Source organism: Fundulus heteroclitus, unplaced genomic scaffold (assembly GCF_011125445.2).
Source record: "Fundulus heteroclitus isolate FHET01 unplaced genomic scaffold, MU-UCD_Fhet_4.1 scaffold_36, whole genome shotgun sequence".
NCBI lineage: Eukaryota > Metazoa > Chordata > Actinopteri > Cyprinodontiformes > Fundulidae > Fundulus > Fundulus heteroclitus.
In genome coordinates, this window is record NW_023396770.1 from 2410933 (window position 1) to 2432485 (window position 21553).

Consider the following 21553-nt stretch of genomic DNA (forward strand, 5'->3'; position numbering starts at 1 on the left):
CCTCACTTCCTGCTCTTGACGCGCATTGACCAATAAAAACGTGTCTTACGTCCGTGCTGACCAATAGCAATGCGTCTTCGCTCCAGAGGAAAGCCCGCCCCCAGAAGTAAAGAGAATCTAAAAAGTAATTTGAAAAGAATGCATTTCATAAAATTCAGTCTGAAAAACAGAAATTGTAAAAATTACATTTAAAAATATAAAATCTGTAAAAAACAAAAATTATATATATGTATATATATATATATATATATATATAATTTTTTTTTTTTATTTATTTATTTATTTTAATAAATTAAACCATAGAAAACACAAACGTTCCTCTCAAAACCTTTTTTTGATCAAGAAATTTTCAGTTTATTTCTGGATTGCTTTTTTTTTATTATTATTATTATTTTAATTTCCATTTACAAAACATGTTCTTTGCAACAATGACGGAACAAAATTGCCTCAATATGGTTCCTGCTCCAAGCTCCCAGTTTGTCCTTGAAGAAGAAACTCAGAGAGTTTTTATCCAAATGAACCCGGTAAAACAAACCCGTTTATTGTTTAACTCAAACTGTACAGATTTAAATATGCAGAAACAAAGAGGTGCATGATGGGAGCTTCAGGACACGTCCTCCATGTAGTCGGCGCCGTGGCTCTGGCTGATCTGAGAGACGCTCAGGTCCTGCGTGGTTTCATCAAACTGAAGGACAAAGAGAGAAGGCGTGACTCAGAGCTGACCTGAGATCAGCGGCTCAGACCCTCCAGCAGACGTCCAACCTTGTCGCTGATCTCCGGACCCTCGATGGAGACCTCCTCGATCTCCTCGCCGATGCTCAGCTCGCCGTTAGAAAGGTCCGACCGATGGCTGAAACAGAGGAAACCTCCTTCAGACGAGTTAAAGCAGAACCCGTTCAGCGCCTGATGCTCCTCAGAACTTTATGGGGAGTGGAACCAGCAACCCAGGAAGGTCCAGCCCAAACCCAACCAACATGGCGTCAGCCTCACCTGTTGAAGTCGTCGTCGTATTCCACGTCTTCATCTGCGGAGACAGAACCCGACCCGTTAGCTGGTTCTGATGAGCTTCCTCAACACATTCTGCTCCAACACAAGTAAAACTGGACTTTCACAGAACATAATAAAACGGTTCTGACCCAGCTGCAGAGATCCGGTTCTGTCGCTCGGACCTTTGAGGTTTTTCTCTCTGAGGTTTTTCACTCCTGCAGGACAGAAAACGTTCAGATGGTCAGAAACCAGATTCTCCTCGTGGTTTCCAGAACTCCTCCAGAACCGGGGAGGAAGGAAGGAAGGAAGGAAGGAAGGAAAGAAGGAAGGAAGAATTAGGGAAGGAAGGAGGGGAGGAAGGAAGGAGGAATAAAGGATGGGAGGAAGGAAGGTAGGAAGGAAAAGGGAAGGTAGGTAGGATGGGAGGAAAGAAGCAAGGAAGGAAGGAAGGAAGGAAGGAAGGAAGGATGGAAGGAAGAGAAGGTAAGGAGGAAGGCAATAAAGGAAGGACGAATTAGGGATGGGAGGAAGGAAGGAAGGAAGGAAGGAAGGAAGGATGGGAGGAAGCAAGGAAACAAGGGAAGAAGGAAAGATGGAGGGAAGGAAGAAAGGAAGAAAGGAAGAAAGGAAGGGAGAAGGGAAGGAAGGAAGGAAGGAAGGAAGGAAGGAAGGAAGGAAGGAAGGAAGGAAGGAAGGAAGGAAGGAAGGAAACAATGAAGGAAACAATGAAGGAAACAATGAAGGAAACAATGAAGGAAACAATGAAGGAAACAATGAAGGAAGGAGGAATTAAGGATGGGACGAAGGAAGGAAGGTAGGAAGGAAAAAGGAAGGTAGGTAGGATGGGAGGAAGGAAGCAAGGAAGGAAGGGAGAAGGGAAGAAAGGAAGTAGGGGGAGGGAAGGATGGAGGAATTAGGGATGGGAGGAAGGAAGAAAGGAAGGAAGGAAGGAAGGAAGGAAGGAAGGAAGGAAGGAGGAATTAGGGATGGGAGGAAGGAAGGAAGGTAGGTAGGATGGGAGGAAGCAAGGAAGGAAGGAAGGAAGGGAGGAGGGAAGGAAGGAGGAATTAGGGGAGGAAGGAAGGAGGAGAGGATGGAAGGCAGCAAAGGAAGGAAGGAAGAATTAGGGATGGGAGGAAGGATGGAAGGTAGGATGGGAGGAAGCAAGGAAGGAAGGAAGGAAGGAAGGAAGGACGGACGGACGGACGGACGGAGGGAAGGAAGGAAGGAAAGTAGGAAGTAAACAAGTAAGGTAGGAAGGAAGGAAGGAAGGAAGGAAGGATGAATTAAACGATACGGGACAGCTGGATTAAACTGACCGTTCCTGCTGTGGCTCGGTTCTGACCCGCTGCTTCCTCCTGCTGGTCTCAGAACCTCGCTCACGGACCCCACTGGACTCGCTCTGGCGCCGGACGTCTCCGCCTTCCTGCAGACCAGAACGCATCAAATTCATATCAGGTGATCCGTTCCCAGAACCAGAACCGGCTTCAGAACCTCCGACGCTGCAGGTCCAGTCTAACCCTGTCAACTAAAGCTGTGAAATGCTCCTTTAACTGAAAGTAAAAGGTGAAAATAATGAAAATAAAGGTCCAATAGAACCATTTTTATTCTTCTCATCCGGGTCCAGTTTTAACAACCTAAAATGTTCCGTCAGGTTTTCCTTTCTTAAATTAATTCAGTGACGTTATAAAGCAGATGTTATAAATCTATAAACTATAAATCATTTATTTTATGATTAACCTTTAATCAAAGCAGTTCAAACCGACTCATAAACGGACGAAGCCCACCGGGCCAGACGGGTCCACATCTACATGCAGCTTCCTAACCGGCTCACCTGGGCTCCGAGCCGTGACCCGAGACGGGCTGGTTCTGCTCGGGCTCCGGGTCGCCAGTCAGAACCGAGAGACTAGGACCGGCGGGGAAGAGGAGGAAGGAAAGGGAGCATGATGAGTCAGGCAGCCATCTTTACCTTTTCACACTCCGAGGCGTCAAACAAGCAGACGGAGGCTCGGCCCGTCGGGACCGCTCAGCGTTCAGAACCGATCTGTGACCCCCCCCCCCCCCCCCCCCCCCCCCCCCATTAAATATTCATGCAGCCGGCGGCAAAGTGTGCTCTGAGTGGGTTCTGGTCGTCCCCCAGGGGCCCCATTTGTTCGCTAGCTTTCCTGCACGTCCAAACGGGTCACAGCGAGTCAGCCGAGCAGCTCCAGAACATGATGGGATGGGATGCAGGCGGGCCGCGGTGAGACGGACCCGCTGCAGGCACGCCACAGACACACACGGGCCGGACCCGAGACGCATGGAGAGACCCGACTACCGCAGGATTCATCGGCTCTGCGTCAGAGGTTTAGGGTTCAGCCTGAGGAGCTCTGGGTCCGCCTGCTGATGGACCGAACCAGACGTCCTGAACCAGACGTCCTGGACCAGATGTCCCGAACCAGACGTGCTGGACCAGACGTGTTGGACCAGACGTCCTGGACCAGACGTCCTGGACCAGATGTACCGAACCAGACGTCCTGAACCAGACGTCCTGGACCAGATGTCCTGGACCAGACGTGTTGGACCAGACGTCCTGGACCAGACGTCCTGGACCAGATGTACCGAACCAGACGTCCTGAACCAGACGTCCTGAACCAGACGTCCTGGACCAGACGTCCTGGACCAGACGTGTTGGACCAGACGTCCTGGACCCAGACATCCTGGACCAGACGTGCTGGACCAGACGTCCTGAACCAGACGTGCTGGACCAGACGTCCTGAACCAGACGTCCTGGACCAGACGTGTTGGACCAGACGTCCTGAACCAGACGTCCCGAACCAGACGTCCTGGACCAGACGTCCTGGACCAGACGTGCTAAACCAGACGTGCTGGACCAGACGTCCTGAACCCAGACGTCCTGGACCAGATGTCTTGAACCAGACGTCCTGAACCAGACGTCCTGGACCAGACGTCCTGGACCAGACGTCCTGGACCAGACGTCCTGGACCAGACGTGTTGGACCAGACGTCCTGAACCAGACGTCCCGAACCAGACGTCCTGAACCAGACGTGCTGGACCAGACATCCTGAACCAGACGTCCTGGACCAGACGTCCTGGACCAGACGTCCTGAATCAGACGTCCCGAACCAGACGTCCTGGACCAGACGTCCTGGACCAGACGTCCCGAACCAGACGTCCTGAACCAGACGTGCCGGACCAGACGTCCTGAACCAGACGTCCTGGACCAGACGTCCTGGACCAGACGTGCCGGACCAGACGTCCTGGACCAGACGTGCTGAACGAGATGTGCTGGACAAGACGTGCTGGACCAGACGTCCTGAACCAGACGTCCTGGACCAGACGTGCTGGACCAGACGTCCTGAACCAGACGTCCTGGACCAGACGTCCTGAACCAGACGTCCTGGACCAGACGTCCTGGACCAGACGTCCTGGACCAGACGTGCCGGACCAGACGTCCTGGACCAGACGTGCCGGACCAGACGTCCTGGACCAGACGTGCTGAACGAGATGTGCTGGACAAGACGTGCTGGACCAGACGTCCTGAACCAGACGTCCTGGACCAGACGTCCTGAACCAGACGTCCTGAACCAGACGTCCTGAACCAGACGTGGGTCTGATCAATGCTTTAGATGCGGTCGCCTCGTTAGCGCTAACGAGGCCGGTCCGGTCGGGCGGAGCATGCTCACTCACTCACTGAGGCTTCGGCCTCGTCTCATCGGGGAGACGAGCGGCCCGGGCCGATGGACAGCGCTACGGGCCGGGGCGGAGGAGGACCAGGAGAGGCGGGGACGGAGACGTTTCAGAGACAGATAAAAGGGAAGCAGAGACAGGATGAGGACAGGTTAACACAGAAGAAGAAGAGGAGGAAGAACTTCCCACACAGCAGACACCAAGAGCCGCCTTTCAGTTTCCTTAACGAGACTTAAAGGAACAGCGCCTCTAAACGTGCTGAAGAACCTCAAAAAATCAAATTTCCTTCTTCCTCCTTCTCCAGAATGACCTTTGACCTCCTGAGTTCCCCCTGATCTGACTCGGGTTTTGTTACTCACTCCTTTGGACCGCTGGTCGTCTCTGACGGGTCCTGTTCTCCGATGGGAGAGCTTCGGAGGCAGCAGGAGGAGACAGAAACCAGACATTCAGAACCAGACATTCAGAACCGCTGATCGTTAGAACCGGGTCATCAGGCAGACAAACGCTGCGTTTCTGGACTTCACCCCACTTTCACTGACTGATCTGAGTCCAAACATGCTTTAAAATCCACACAGCAAAAAGGGAAGTAAAATGTTCCTGAAATGATTTTATTTGTCCTTGATTTAAGCAGGTAAATATAATAATCTGCCAATTAAATGAGTTCCATTAACCCCTAAAATTAAACACTTAGATATAATGCACTTGAAATAAGATGATGGAGATGAGTTGTTCCGATTTTAAGTGCAAAAATCTTATTCCACTGGCAAAAAATGTTATTTACCTGCTCAAATAAAGGACAAATAGACTAATTTCAAGTAAATTTGACTGACTTTTAGTCCTTATTTGCAGCACAGAACTGAAGGCATTTATATTTTAATAACATTTTCAGATTTGACCAAAAACGGAGATATTATATTTATATTTATATTTATATATATATATATATATATATATATATATATATATATATATATATATATATATATATATATATATATATATCTGATCTGAGTCCAAACATGCTTTAAAATCCACACAGCAAAAAGGGAAGTAAAATGTTCCTGAAATGATTTTATTTGTCCTTGATTTAAGCAGGTAAATATAATAATCTGCCAATTAAATGAGTTCCATTAACCCCTAAAATTAAACACTTAGATATAAGTGTTTAATTTTACTATATCTTATATATATATATATATATATATATATATATATATATATATATATATATATATATATATATATATATATATATACAGTATAACCAGATAGTCAATAATTGTCCATATTTTGGAATAAAATTGTTTGTTTTTAGCCTGTATAAAATGGGGTTTGGTTATAAGGAATATAGATTTCAGATTAAAAAAAATTAACATCATATGTAACATAATACACATTAAATCTAAACCTAACATGTATTATTATAATTTAGTTTATTTTTCTTTTATACTTTAATAGTAAATCTTTTGAAAAACTTATGCATATTCCATATTTGAGTTTATAAAATAAAAGCCAAATAAAATAGTTTGCCTTTTCTTAAAATACCAATGTAACAATTTTTACAATTTCGAGACTAAACGAAAATGTTTTTGACCATTTCTTTGAAATTTTCTGTATTTTTTTTCAAATGAAAATAATTAAATCCCATTGTGATGAGATTTTATTGTTGCCTGGTGGCTTTTTCTTTTATTCAAAAATTATTTTCAACCAGAATTTGCAAACAACGAGGAACAATTTTACCCTGATTTCAGGGAATTTGTGCAGGAAATGATTAAACATGGAAGGCAGAAGGGAGACGTTCTAGTCGGCGAGTTCTCTGGTCTGCAGACGGTTTCCCGCAACCTGAAGGCGAGTGTTCCTCACCAGCCGTAGGTCTTCTGTGGTTTGGGCAGCGGGTCGTCGAAGAACGAGTCTCCTTCATCGTGGTCCTCTCCTTCATCCAGGTCCAGGTCCAGATGCTCCATGCTCACCGCCGGAGACATCTGGTTCTGCTGCGGAACGTCTCTTTTTGGCAGGGGGAGCACCCGCTCCGGTTCCTGGGTTTCAACAAAGCGAGGAACCGTCGGTTACAAAACGAAAAAGAGGAAAAGGAGGAAAACATTTTTAAAATCTCCAGAACTTTGTGTCTCAGTCATCTGTAACAAAAGCAGCTTCTGAAGGAACTTCTGGTCAGAACTTTTGCAAAACCAGTTGGTAGAAATAAGCCTGAAATAGTTTGTCTGTCAAAGTTCTATTTTCTGCCGGTCCAGTTAAATGTTCTGTCTTTTATATTTCATCAAAGAAGGCCTGAAATTAACTGGAACCATCAGTGAAAACAGGATGTTGACATAAAACCTTGAGGAAATTGAAAATGTTTGTCATCGTTCATCTCCTTAAATCTCTAAATAATAAGACGAACACGTAGATGTACACTGACTAGAATCATCGGTGTATCTGGTTTATTTACAGGCACAAAAAGGATAAATATGCAAAACACAGTGCATTTATAAACCAGCTAAAGGCAAACTGACCCTGAACCGAAACAACAATAAACCGTTTTTGCTCCTCATTAGTGAAGATTTTCAGGCAGGCAGTAACTCAGATTGGGGTCCTGTCCGGGATGTGGATATTTCTCCAGTTTTTAATCGGCTTTTAGATCCATCTGGAGATGAAAATGTCGACGTCGGATCAATGCAAACACCGAGGACTGATGGCGTTTTGCCTTGTGCTGTGATTAAAACTGGTGTCTGGTCCAGAACTCCCACAGAACTGAAGGTTTGAGGTTTAACATAAGCAGCGTCCGTCCTGCTGCAGTGGTGGATACCTAAGTTTTTAACTCATGTTCAGATTAGTCATTTCTGAGAGAGCAGAACACGGGTAACTGTTGTTAAACCATTAAAGATGACTTTACCTTGGAGGATTTTTGTGAAATCTCCAAATCTTGGAGTGAATTTGTTGTTCTTTGTTGCAGAAATTATAGAAAATACTCTAAAACCATAAAGACGACAATGAAGAACCACCAAGTCCCAGAGAGTTGGAGGCTCAACTATAAAGATGCAGAAAAGGCAAATCAAGAGCGAAGAGAAAATGAAAGCTGGTTAGCTAGCAGTGAAGGAAAGATCTGTGATTTTTAGGAGTTGTTGGGCCGATCAGAACCACAGAATCAGGCCCACCAAAGAAATCTCATGATTGGAGCGACTGGAGCTTTGCTACATAGATTCAGAGCTAAAGTGGAGCAGCAGCGTTGAGCTGATTGGTTTACACCTTTAGCAACTGAAAACTCCCAGAAAGCTTTGCTACAGAGCAGGTTCATCCCAACCGGGTCCAAAACAATATGGTTCTGACCCCTTTACCACAAAACCTTAAATGAAGCAGCTGAACGGTGGTAGATGTGTAAATCAGTCAGGAATTAATGTTTTTGTTGTTTAAGCTGCGACAAAAAATTTCCAAAACCTTCAGTCACTTAAGCTAAATGAGATAAAAACACTTTTAAAGAATGTTTTCTGACACAAACAGCATTATTAATGTCATTATTAGGAGTTTAACAGATAAAAATATAGTTTTTATGGTCCTCGTGGTTAAAGTAGTTGAAAAACATATTAAAAACTTTAGATTTTTTAAACTCTATTTCTCTTGTTTTACTGAGTTTATTTGCTGTTTTTCTTGTACTTTACTCTTGATTTTCCACGTGCAGCTCTTATTTGCGGTTCTGCAGATAATAAAGCAGTAGGAGTAACGATAACGGCTACTTTTCCTCCTGTTTCAGCCTGAACGGATACTTGGGGACATCACTTTACCAACATGTTAAAGTTTCTGAGGGTTTTTCTCATTTCTGTAATATGTTGAGAAAGTAGAGGGTGCAGTCACAGAGTTGTGTTTATTTCAGATGTTTTTAGACTCTGATTCAGTCACACTAATGATAAACCAGCAGGATGTTTTTTTTTTATTTTAATCCACCTGCTGACTTGATGGAAGATGAGTTTTTGGTCCGTGAGGCAGACACCCCGTCTACTTTTAAGACTAATCTTAAAACTTTCCTTTGTGACAAAGCTTCTAGTCAGAGTGGCTCATGTTACCCTGAGCTACCTCTATAGTTATGCTGCTATAGGCTTAGGCTGCTGGAGGACATCAGGGTCTATTTCTCTCTGCTGAGTTCTCCTACTGCTCTCCAATCTGCATTGTTTGTTGTTATTTCAGCTTTTAACTTTTTTTTCTCTGTCATTTTTCTCTCCATAGAAGGTACACCTGGTCTGGTGTTCTGTTAGCTGTGACATCATCAGGGGAGGCAGATCATCCTCTATTACCATCTAACATAGAAAGTACTCCTGGGTCAATGTGAGCTTCTGAGCTTTCTGTGTCTCTGCTCTGTCTTCTCTAAGCCCCAGTGGGTGGAGGCAGATGAGCGTTCACACTGAGCCTGGTTCTGGTTCTGCTGGAGGTTCTCCTCCCTGTTAAAGGGGAGTTTTCCTCTCCACTGTTGCTTCATGCATGCTCAGTATGAGGGATTGCTGCAAAGCCATCAACAATGCAGACGACTGTCCACTGTGGCTCTACGCTCTTTCAGGAGGAGTGAATGCTGCTTGGAGAGACTTGATGCAACCTGCTGGGTTTCCTTAGAGAGGAAACTTTCTCACCAACCTGGAGGATCTGATGGAGTCTGACTTTGGAAAGAGACTTGAGATGATGGGATGTGAAATGGAGCTATATAAATAAAACTAAACTGAATGTCCTTTTATTACACCAGTGACTTAATTTTGTTGGGAGGATTGAGATTTTTGACCCAGCTGAAAAATAATCAACTATGAAGTTTTGGCTGAATTACGTCTAAAAAGTGAGTTTGGGACGATCCGTCATATGTTAAAGATCAGTGAGAAAACCTGCTAAAAATTAGACATCCATGTTTTTTTCTGTCTGATGACTGATAAATATCAGAGTTTTTAGTGGATCAGGAAGAGGACCAGAGGCCGGTCCAGTCCTGCTCAGCTCGGCTGGGTCAGCGTAGCTCTGTAGCAAAGCCTTCTGGTCCGCTCAGCGGCGGACGGTTAGAAACATGGAAGAGCTGCGATGGAGAGCTAGAAGCAGGACAGGTGATGGTTAGTGATGGTGTTAGTGTCCCCATCCACCCGGTTACCTTAGCTGCTGTCTGGCTCTTCTGACCTTTCAATCTGGGGATCTGTGCACGACACGGACAGCAGCCGTCAGAAGCGCGGCCCGGACGCTGCATTCAGACACCGGCAGCAGTTCCTGCTCCGCTGCTCGACTCAAACTAACCTCAAAGCATCTAAACTCCTCCTGCTGCTGTTTAGCCAGAAAATCCAACATGAACCATTTTATCAAACAACTAAAACCCAGACGGCGTTAGATCTGTGAGGGATAGAAGGCTTTACAAGCAAAACACTGCAGCTTTTGTCTCATTTCAGTCAAATAAGCCAGAAGAGGATCTGCAGATTTAAGTGATTTATGAGGTTCCTACATATTAAATGTCAGAACCAACAGAAGGAGGGAAAACGGGCCGATCTTATAGATTATGGGACAGCAAATGGTTTTCTTATCCAAATTAATTAAAAGCTGGATAATACTCAAATTAAACTTTAGTAGAATGGGCAGAAACAAGAAGCAGCAAATGATTTTATCATCTGGATGCTGGGAGCAGATTTCTCCTGATTGTGATCCAGCTTTAGTTTATTTTTTTTCTTTGAGCCACAATAAATCAGTTAATTTCTCTGCACCTAAAACTCTTCCAGGGAGAAATAAGAGACTCTAAATAGAACCGACGAGCTGGCGCCAGTACCTTGCTGACAGGCGGAGAGCCCGGCTTCTCCTCAGGGTTCTTGGTTTGATGTCGACTCTCCTCTGAGTCCGAAACGACCTGCAGACAAACGGAGCAGAACAGAGACGTCAACCATTTCACCCGGATCAGAACCAACTATTCCCACGTTTGTTCAGAGCAGGAGGCATAAATAAATCACATTCAGATCCGGTTTAAAGAGTCGCTGTGGTTAACAGAGGACTCTTTTATTTCATTAAGATGTTTTTTTGTCCCTAGAAATATTTAAAACTCAAAGATTTGACAGAATGTTTGGTAGAAAAGGAACAGAAAAAAAATGACTGACTCTACTTTGATCCCCTACGATTCATCTGCAGGTCTGGATAAGATCCTAAACCTTTAATCATCCGTGAACACGTCATCCAACCCCAGAAATAAGCTGCTTTAAAGCTGCAGGAGGCTGAAAACACCTAGAAAAGGAAAGTGAGACTCACCACACTTCTGCACTGAGCGAAGAGACGTTTGTACATCGCCAGGAAGGCCTGGAAGTCGATCTCTGCAGAAAACACGAGAACAAATGAAAACCAGCAACACATAATTAGTCAAACGGGACTCAGATGCTCAACATCTGCAGCTGATGGAGGTTCAGAGCAAATGAACGTCAGGCATGAGCTTCAAAGTTCCTCCGACCGACATCAGACCCGATCCAGATTCAACCGGGCCGGTCCAGGGCAGAACATTCAGTTACCGAACGTTAAGCTGCACCGCTGTACATCTGACACAGTTTCACATGAAAGTAAAGAAGGAAAATTAATCATTTCCTCATTCGGTTTTACAAATAAAACATAAAAAACGCTGATTTCTCTCCGCTAAGAACGGTCCAACTAACTAGTAATTAATTAGCAACCAGAGTCCCGCTGTTTGCAGCTGAAACTGAGTCTAACCGTCCTGGTTCTGGCCTCAGAGGTTCTCTAGAGAACAGAGGAGAACAACCAGCATCATGGAGAGCAGGGAACCCAGCAGACGGGTCAGACTTTGAGGAAAAGCAACAAGAAAGTCATGAGAAATCCTGTTTTCCATGTTGGAGGCACAGCGAACAGGTGGAAGATGCTCATCATCTGTGCATCATTCCACCAGCGGAGCACGGTGGAGGCAGCATCAGGCTGTGGGAAGCTGATAGGAGCCGAACCGAGGACCTTCCTGGAGACCAGCAGGAGAACCAGCCTGAACATGCAGCCAGAGATGATACGGGGTGGTTTAGACCAGAGCAGATTCATAGGTTGGAACGGCCTAGTCAAAGCCCAGACCTGAATCCAACTGAGAATCTGAGGCAAGGCCGGAAAACTGATGTTCTCAGATGTTCTCCATCCAACCTGACTGGGCTGGAGATGTTCTACGCAGAAGAAGTTCTGAAAAGTTCTGACTCGGAGGGGCTGGTAGACAAATGCGCGCCACACTTTTCAGATCAGATCAGTGTGAGGAGATGTTGCACATCTAGAACCATTTTCTACGATCTCCCTGATAATGAAGCAGGGAAGCAAAGACTCACTGTTGTCTGCGGCGCGGAGCTCGTCGTCCACAAACGTCTCCAGCATGTTCCTGCAAACACAGCAGGAAAGCCACATGACCCGTCACGCAGAGTTGTTGGGTTTCAAACCAGAACCCGACCGGAGGCGCCGGTTCCGGACGCCTAAGCGAGTCCTGACTGGGCCGGGAGCGGTTCCTACTTGTTCAGGCCGGGCAGCAGGTCTGTGAACACCGACTTCAGGTCCTCTTCTCTCACAGAGCCGCTCTGATCCTGCAGGTGGCAGCAGAGAGCACAGGTGAGATCGCCGCCGGTGATTGGTCGGAAAGAGCCGGCGTTAAACCGAAGCGCTGACCTTGTCGTGAGCGTCAAAGGTCCTCCGGGCGCGGCCGATCTGGTTCTGAGAGAGTTCCTGCAGAGGAAACGGGGGATGAAGGCGTTAGAGGCAGCTTGGCTTCAGCCAATCAGACGCTTTCCTGCCACAGGAAGCTGTCAGAACCTTTTTAGCCAATATTTAAAGCAGAAATATAAAATGTAGTGATTTGTTTATCTTATGTTCATCTCGGGTTGTCAGGCTTTAAATGTGGAAACTATAAAAACCTCAGAGTGTAAAGAAGACGGCCAAAAAGTCTGGAGAACAAAAATCTGTGGGTCAAACTCTATGAATTTACTTTATTTTATTAATGTTAAACCTTCAGATCAGCTTAGATCAGCGTTTAAACACTAATTTCTCCTCTCTAGGAACAGCAGGTCGTGTTTTCTAGTCAAAGTCTCTTTATTAGTCTCTCTTGAGAGAAATCTGCCTTGGATACAAGGATCAGCTGCTACTAAATATTCAATCACTAATAAAAGGATTCTCAGTAAAATAATAAATCACATGTCGACTAAAACCATCACATTAAAACGTGCAAATCAACCTTTTTAAAATTGAATAATTTCAAACAGTAATTTCTACTGTTTTTATTCCTTCTTGTTTGAATAAAACGTTAGAAAGTGGAGCTCGGTGTGACTAAGATTAAATAAAAAAATGAATTATGAGGCTTTTATTTTACACATGAGAACAAATCAGGTTTTTGTTGAGCACTGCAAAAAGGGAACTCAAAGTAAGTAACATTTTCTTGAAATTTGTGTATTTATCCCTGATTTGAGCAGCTAAATTAAACTATTTGCCAATGGAATAAGATTTCTGCACTTAAAATAGGAACAACTCATCTCCATCATCTTATTTCAAGTGCAGGATGTCTAATTATCTTATTTTAGGGGTAAAAATACTCATTCCATTGGCAAATAGTCTTATTTAGCTGCTCAAATAAAGGAAAAATATACACATTTCAAGAAAATTTGACTTACCTTGAGTTCCCTTTTTGCAGTGAACCTCCAGAACCTCCTGGCTTCACTCAGACTGAAATAGTTTACAGGGGATCAAATGATTAATCTGAGACTCTGGTTCTGACCCGGCCCGACACAGAGGCGGAAATTAAACGGTTTAACGTTCCAACCCGACCCGAGGAATGAGGTTTGGTCCGTTAGAGCAACGCAGTGAGGAATAAACAGTTCTCTTTATCCATGAATCCAAACAGGAGTCCAGCAGAACCCCTAGAACCGCTGGATCCGCCGGCTCACCTGCAGGACGGGTCCACTTCTGTCTCCCTGTCGACACAAACAGAGACCAGAATTTATCCGCTTCCTCGCTGCGTCCGCGCAGAATCTGGACCAGAGCCGGCGCGTCTCACCTGGGAGCGGACCGCCGGGTCGTCTTTCTGCCGGGCCCTGCGGACGAGCTCCAGCAGCACCGGCGAGTTCCTGTTCAGCTCCGAGTCGGACAGACCCAGCTCTCTGCAGACCGGATCCCGGCCGTCCAGACCGTTCAGCTGCAGGAGGACAAACAGACTGAGTCGCTCACTTTGTCTCATGTTTGGACTTTAAACGGAGCTCAGCCGTGATCAGAACCGCTCCAGAACCTTCAGCGGGATCATCTTTAAACAGGAGAGGAGGTGATTCTGTCCCTTTGCTCCTACAGCTCCACATTTCAGCATCACAACAACATGGCGCCTGGGAACAACTTTTATCACCGTAAGATAAATACCGTATTTATCAGACTATAAGTCACTCTTTTTTCATACTTTGGCCGATCCTGCGACTTATATCAGTTTTAAACGGTAAATAATACTGAACAACATAAACCAAGCAGTACACATTACCATCTAATAGCCACAAGAGGGCGCTTTAGGCCTGTAAAGAAATTTAATACTGCTCCTGCACCACTTAAAAATTAATTAAAACCTTAACTTATAGACAAAGAACATGTTTGTATGTCGTTACGCTGTTTCAGTCTGTATTCACTTCTCTGATGCACGATAGCTTTATGTTGCTCTGAAACATCCACGTCGTACTGTTAGCTTAGCATGTAGCACCGTTACGCTCACGGTCGGATTTAGGTGTAATTAGACCGAAATGCTCTGATGAGAACTTCCCTGTTTGGAGTCGGTTGGTTTTACACTGCAAAAACGGAACTAAAATAAGTAATATTCTCTTAGAATAAGTGTATCTGTCCTTGATTTGAGCAGGTAAATAAGATGATCTGCCAATGGAATAAGATTTCTGCACTTAAAATAGGAACAACTCATCTCCATCATCTTATTTCAAGTGCAGTATATCTAATTATCTTATTTTAGGGGTTAAAATACTCATTCCATTGGCAGAAAATATTATTTACCTGCTCAAATCAGGGACAAAAACACACATTTTAAGAACATTCCACTTATGTTTAGATCCGTTTTTGCAGTGTAACGCTAATTTACTCCATTCATCCTCCAGATATGTTCCATATTATTAAGCTGGTTGTAGATGCAGCTTGTTAATTTGATAAATTACCTTACCTGATTAAATGTCAGTTTTTAGTCTTGGATTGTGTGAAATAAATGTCTAAATAAATGCGACATATATGTTTGTTTTCCTCTTTACAGTGCATTTTTTGACTGATGCGACTTATATTCTGGAGTGATTATAGTCTGAAAAACACGGTACAGGCTCGGGTTTTAGAATTACTGTGATCAGGGTCCAGTTCTAGACGAACAGAACAATAAAACCAGGAGCTGATCTAATATTTCAGCCCCTGGGTGACTGGGCCGATGGTCCCCGGCAGGACCAGCGTCAGTCGGTCCAGTTAGAAATAGGGCTGAACGATTTTGGAAAATAATCTAATTGCGATTTTTTTTCTTAATATTGCGATTTAATGCGATTTTTTTCCCAGTTTAATTTATCATGTCTTTTTAAACATATACAAACAACAAATCAATTTGTTTCCTCGCCATGTGGATTAGTTGCTAAAAGACCCGCAGCATCTAAACTCAGAGCAGAAATTATTGCGTTCTGCCTACAATATATTTCAACCAAAATTGCAATTTTGACTTTTCTCTGCATTAACCACAAGCAACAAAAATGGCCTCTAGATAAAGATGTTTGTAAACAAGGACTATTTTAAACATTAACTTTTAATGTTTCTATTAATCAGAATATTATTCAAGAGAACAGCTTTTAACTGATTTGGACATCAATCCTTGTTGAACATAAAGTGCAACCAACAAGCAAGTCTATGTATTAAACTGATTGACCTGTACTTAATGCTATATATGATTATATAAACTCTAAAACAAGTAATAAAATTAGATTATCTCACTGCTGCAACTGTCTTCCCTTCCATGTGGAGGCAAACCCACTTTAAACATTTTACCAACACCTAATGGACGTGTCTAATTCCCTGATTGTTACATAGCCAAAAATTGCAGACTCTGCGATTTGGAAATTGCATTTTTTTAAATCGCGATTATATTGAAAATGCGATTAATTGTTCAGCCCTAGTTAGAAATGTCCAGTTATCAACCAGAACACGCCGGTCCGGTTAGAAACGATGTTAAAACTGCTGAATTCAGACCGTTTTACCGTCGGCTCATCTTGGTTTTCCTGCAGCGTCGCTCAGCTGCAGGAAAACCAAGATGACTTCAGTTTCTCTGCCACACGCCGTGACTTATCTCTCTGTGGGATCCAGCCTTCGCACCACAGACCACAGAGAAGGCACTCTGAGTCACGCTGAGAAGCTGTCACAGCAGGACGGCTCAGACGGAGCGAGGGACTCACCGCGTTGATCTCCGGCTGGAAGACGGCGAGGCTGAAGTCCAGGTTGAACACCTGCAGGAAGTCCAGGACCAGACTGGCCACCAGGCGTCCTGCGGGGACAGAGACGGGCTGAGGAGCAGACTCAGACGCTGCAGGTTTATATATCTGAGGCCGGGCGCCCACAGGTCTGACCAAACTGCAGCCTGATGGAGCAGCGCTGCCTCCCTGTGGTCTGGGCCTACAGCTGCACCTGGTGGATGCTGCCTGCTGCTCAGGGCCACATCCATGAATTCTGTTAAACGGATCTGGATCGGCAGCTCTGCAGGCTTTCCTTGCAGGACTGCAGCGGGGCGAATGAACGCCGCGGCGTTGCGGGGAAAGAAACTCCAGACACAACGTGAACTCACCGTCTTTGCTGCTGAGGCATTTCCTCAGGTTTTCGTTGATAAGCGGAGTTTTCTTCTGAGACGGTCGGAGAGAAACGTGACAAAAAGTGAACGTCGGCAGACGACAATAATGAAAACTGTGAGTCGGATCAAGAATGAAAGCTTCACCTCCAGCCTGTCCTGGTCCTCCATGGCCAGAAAAACGGCTGCCCTCATCTCCGCCTGTCAGAAAAAAACAGTTTAAAGCAGAAATGAGACGTCTGACATTTCCTCTGATACATTCAGATCAAACACAGTCCCTCACTGGGGGGGCGTACCATCGTCGAGTCTGTTCTGATGGAGGAACACAAGGCGTTCGTTAAAGAGGAACGTTTAGAACCGACCAAGAATCGTCCACCACAGAATTACTGTCGCTTGTGTCAGGAGCAAGGCTGGACAATATATTAATAAAACGCATTGATAAAATAGAATCATTATGATCGATATCGATAATTATCGATTTTAAGTGTAACCCTGGACATTTTATGCTGTTGCTTAGCAACCTATTTTTAGACACAGACACAAACACTGAATTCAAACTCTAACCTTTATTCTACCAACTTTTTAGTAAAACGTTAAGTTTTTAAAAAAAAGAAAAAAGAACCCAAGCTATCTGAATTCTTTGAAGGGGGCGGAGCTTCCTGGGTCTACGTTGTGATTGGTTGGGAGGATGTAATGATGTAATATTAACCTACATTATATATACACATTATATATTGCATTCTACCCTATAATGTATATATATTATATACATTATAGCGTAGAATACAAAAGGAAGGAAAACTGTTGTTCTACTGAACTTTTTATTTACCCTTTTTTCTATAATCGATATAAGTCTAGCGATCGATATTTATTGTTACTGAATTATCGTGCAGCCCTAGTCAGAATTGCAGGATCCAACAGAATAAATGTGTCCTTTCTGTTGTGTTACAACTGAAAAAGGGCAATATTTGTTTATTTCACCTGGTGCCCCGGTTACCTGAATATACTGAGGCGAAGACTCAGTCATCCTGGTCATGATCAAAACCAAAATAAGGTTAAAAATAAAACAACTGGACTTCTATTCTGAAACTTATAGAAGTCCAGTTGTTTGATTTTTTTTTATCCTTTTTTGGATTCAGTATACTGAGAACGTTTGCCTGATACGAGGATGACGATCGTCTGTTTAAACTGGATTATTACACTACAAAAATAGACCTAAAAATAAGAATTTATTTCTTGAAATGGATGTATTTTTCCTTGATTTGAGCAGGTAAATAGGACTATTTGCCAATGGAATAAGATTTTTGCACTTAAAATAGAAACAATTCATCTCCATCATCTTATTTCAAGTGCAATTCATCTAATTATCTTATTTTAGGGGTAAAAAATACTCATTCCATTGGCAAATAATCTTATTTACCTGCTCAAATCAAGGGCAAATACATTAATTTCAAGAAAATTTTACTCATTTTTAGTTCTCTTTTTGCAGTGTATAAACATTAACGCAACAAGTAAAAGCCTCTATGGTCATTTTTAGATGTCCTACAGAATATAATTTGCTTTGATTGTCACAAAATAACCAAACGTCTGTCTGTAGGAAACAAAACTCCACCTTCCTGAGTCAACCTATGAACACAGATGCTGCTTTATTCTTGGAAAACGCATTTCTGTCGCTAGATGGACCCCATGAATGGATCAGAAGCAGATCCTAAATGTGATAAAGTTCAAATTTAATAAAGTTACGCTCAAAAATATTATAAACTCTGGCAGATCTAGATTTTAAAGAGATTTTCATTGAATCAAGAAGCAGGAAAGGCAGGTAGCCTTCAGAATATAACCATTTATAAAGACACAGAGACAGAAAAATGGATAAATAAGAGAAAGATGGAGAGAGAAGATGGCGGCTCATATATTCTGTGATATTAAGGAGAAGCTAAGAGGAAGACAACAGGCAGCTGGAGCCGACATCTTCCTTAACTCTGGTACCAAGGACTAATCCGTCACGTCTCCAACTGGAGCTCATGAACCCAGGAAGGAAACGTCTCCTCCAAACAGAGACGAGAACAACACAACCGCCTCCTAACGTGACCCAGAAACCAGCATTTATGCCTAAAGTAGTTATGGTCGGGGATGCAGAAGTTAAAGGCATCGATCGGCTCTGCAGCACAAAGAGGACGAAGGAAATCTGCTTCAGCGTCTGATAGGACAGAGAAAATAACCTCATTAGCCGCTGATACGCCCAACATTCAGAGTCTCATCATCCATTAGCTGGAGCTAATCAGACCTGTTGAAAAATGACTTTATTCATCTTCTACGCCTGAAGATGAAGGTGTTGATGGGTGGACCAACAGCAGACTGCTTATGATCCATAAATGCTTTATTAAAGATGAAGCTCAGCCAGCGTCGTGAACTTCATTCACAAACACCAGATTTTCTGGGACACAGTGGAGTCGGTTTAAATCAAGACGGGGGAAAAAAAAACTTTTCACTGCCATTATCATCCGTGCTGTTAACAACAGAAAGTAATTTATCCAATCACAGGACGGCGGAGACGATGACATCACTGTCCCAGCAAAGAGTGGACCAGCACAAAGCCGATAGATGCTCTCCGTTCCTAAACGGACCGATAAGCGGCCGCCTCCTACAACGCCAGCTGGGAGGAGATCCAGATGAGAAGTTTCATCGCCTGGGATGATGTTGGTTAACTTCAGGGAGAAAATGGACCAGCATGCATCGTTCCTGCTACACTCCAACAGAACCATAGACATAATATAAGAGTAGACGCGTCATTGGGCGGGTTCTGCCTATGCTGCGATGCGTCAGAGCGTCCGCCATCTTAAATGTGGCAAATCTGCAGTTACTCAGTCACTTAAACAGTATCAGAGGGACTTTAATCTCTGAATATACTTTGTATTCGTCGTATTTTTTTTGTAATGTTACAAGTTTATTTTCGTGTCCCTTCAGCTTCATTTTCCTGAATTTATTCTCCTAAAGAATAAAAATATTTAAAATAATCTAACCTGGCCTACTCCAGGAGTGAAATAATTCTGCAAACTGTGATTATTCTGGAAATGTTCCCTCTTAATTCTCATAATATGATGTTTTTTATCATAACATTATCACTTTTGTGTTTGTTTGTTTATTTTTACTTTATTGACCTAGGACTTTTTTTTCTCATATTATTAATTTTACCTCTTTAATACTCACCCAAAAAGTCTGTTCCTAAAGGTTCACATGTGACACGGTTTTATGAAATAACAAAGACCACGTTTAGATCAATTAACAAATTGATCCGTATATTCATAACACATACAAAAAATTATATATATATATATATATATATATATATATATATATATATATATATATACGTGTGTGTGTGTGTGTGTGTATTTATTGCAGCACAGGAATGAGGCATCTTCTCTGATCCACGTTCACAATAACAGAACTCAACTTTTTTCTGCCACATACAATATGGCGGTGACGTTGACGTGCGAACCTGCGCCCTATGACGCGTCTACGTATATGATGTCTATGAACAGAACCACCAGAGGTCGGTTCCTCTGAACCACTTCCACACTGCACATCTGTGAATTGGTGCTAAATAAATAAAACTTAATAAACCTCTTAGCGCAACAAATTGAAAATAATGTGAAGACTGAAGCTGCACAGGTTAGAAAACACATTTGTCTTTAGGATTCAGTGTTGTGCACTAATGTGTTAGTGAGAGGATATTTTTTGGGACGCCTCTTAGCCAAAATGTTCCTTTCTGTAGATAAAACTATTAAAATATTTGAACGAGAGCAGGAGAGAATAAAACAGATGGTAGACAATGGCACAATCCATATGCTAATCTGGAAATGACGTCATGACCTACATTCATTATTGAATTTCAGACAATTCATGACAAATAAACGCCAGCTTGTTCAATTCGGAGCTGCGTTTAAAGCCTGTAGGCGGTGAAGTGAACTATGAACAGGAACCAGTTGACCCGTCTGAACTGAATTTAGAACAGATCAGTGATTTAGAACCAGTTTTAAGGAAGAACAGGAGCAGCACCGGCTGGATATGGCTAACAGAAATCATTACAACCAGAGCTGGTTCGGCTGAACCTAAGAAAAAAAACACATTGTCAACCCGAACGTGTTGGCTTCAAACTCAAAGCAAAGACTCAAAATATTTTATATTTTTTGGAGACATAACACTTATTTTTGTAAGCATAATACAATAATAATAAATAAACTTTATGATCCTCCTCCGTAGTTTTTTTTAGTTCGTTGTTTATTCAGTTTTACCCAACAGCTAGTTTACACTGTTTCCTCAAAGTTAAACTGGTTAAACTGCCTCATCAGCTGGTTAGCAACTCGATGCTAGCCGCTAAGCTAACGCCGCTAACCGTAGGCTCCCCGGTTCCGGTTTCAGTTCGGTTGTCTGACCTTCAGCTTGTTCAGAACTCCGCTGTTCTCCAGGTTCTGGATGAGCAGGTCCCTCAGCTCGGTGTCGTCCTCTGTGGCCGACATGTTCACCTGGATCTAAGCTAGCCGCTGCTGTCAGGACAACAGACCAAAACAAACTACCCGGAAGCGCCGCTGACGCTGCTTCTTCCGGTGTGTACCGCCACCTGCTGGAGCGGCTGCGCGGTGCAACAGCAGATTGATGGGAGAAATGGTAATCTTTCAATACTTTGCTTAATTATTCTGCTTGTTAATTTTATCATAAAGTTATGTGAGTTTGAAATAAATTGTAGAAACAAATTTAACATAAAATAATAAATAGCTGAAATAAAAATAGACATAAAATTAATCATCGTTTTCATGTTTGTACAGCTACATGTCACAATGTAGCTGTACAAGCTTGTGGATGTATTATAGTTTTTTTTTTGTTTTTTGTTTTTTTCAAAAGTATTATAATTTTAGCAACACTATATAGGTTTATATGCAATGTGTGATCTAAAGGAAAATAAAAACAAATCATGAGTAATAAAGTAAAAAAAAGAATAATCTGATTTTAAAAACACACATCCAAATAAAACATAAAATGGGAGAAAAAATTATAATTTTAACACAAATTAAATTACAAACA

The 21553-nt window shown here is 43.1% G+C and overlaps 1 protein-coding gene across 6 annotated transcripts; it reads right to left on the reverse strand.

The window, feature by feature from the left end:
* Window positions 1-385: 385 nt before the first annotated feature.
* On the reverse strand, window positions 386-21068 carry cep43 (centrosomal protein 43). Of its 6 annotated transcripts, XM_021311481.2 has the most exons (21): window positions 20908-21068; window positions 16619-16672; window positions 16472-16526; window positions 16086-16174; window positions 13682-13819; window positions 13572-13598; window positions 12304-12360; window positions 12151-12221; window positions 11973-12022; window positions 10918-10979; window positions 10448-10525; window positions 9788-9829; window positions 6541-6713; window positions 5037-5087; window positions 4678-4737; window positions 2822-2893; window positions 2307-2413; window positions 1137-1202; window positions 991-1024; window positions 763-850; window positions 386-685 (listed from the first exon to the last, which is right to left on the reverse strand). In XM_021311481.2, exons 1-21 carry the CDS (start codon window positions 20989-20991, stop codon window positions 605-607), a joined length of 1539 nt encoding a protein of 512 aa, XP_021167156.2. In that variant the 5' UTR covers window positions 20992-21068; the 3' UTR covers window positions 386-604. The 6 variants fall into 6 exon arrangements, with proteins under 6 accessions (XP_021167156.2, XP_035986459.1, XP_021167157.2 ...); XM_036130566.1 differs by lacking the exon at window positions 2822-2893; XM_021311482.2 differs by lacking the exon at window positions 9788-9829 and having other exon boundaries at window positions 20908-21067.
* Between the last annotated feature and the right edge of the window lie 485 nt (window positions 21069-21553).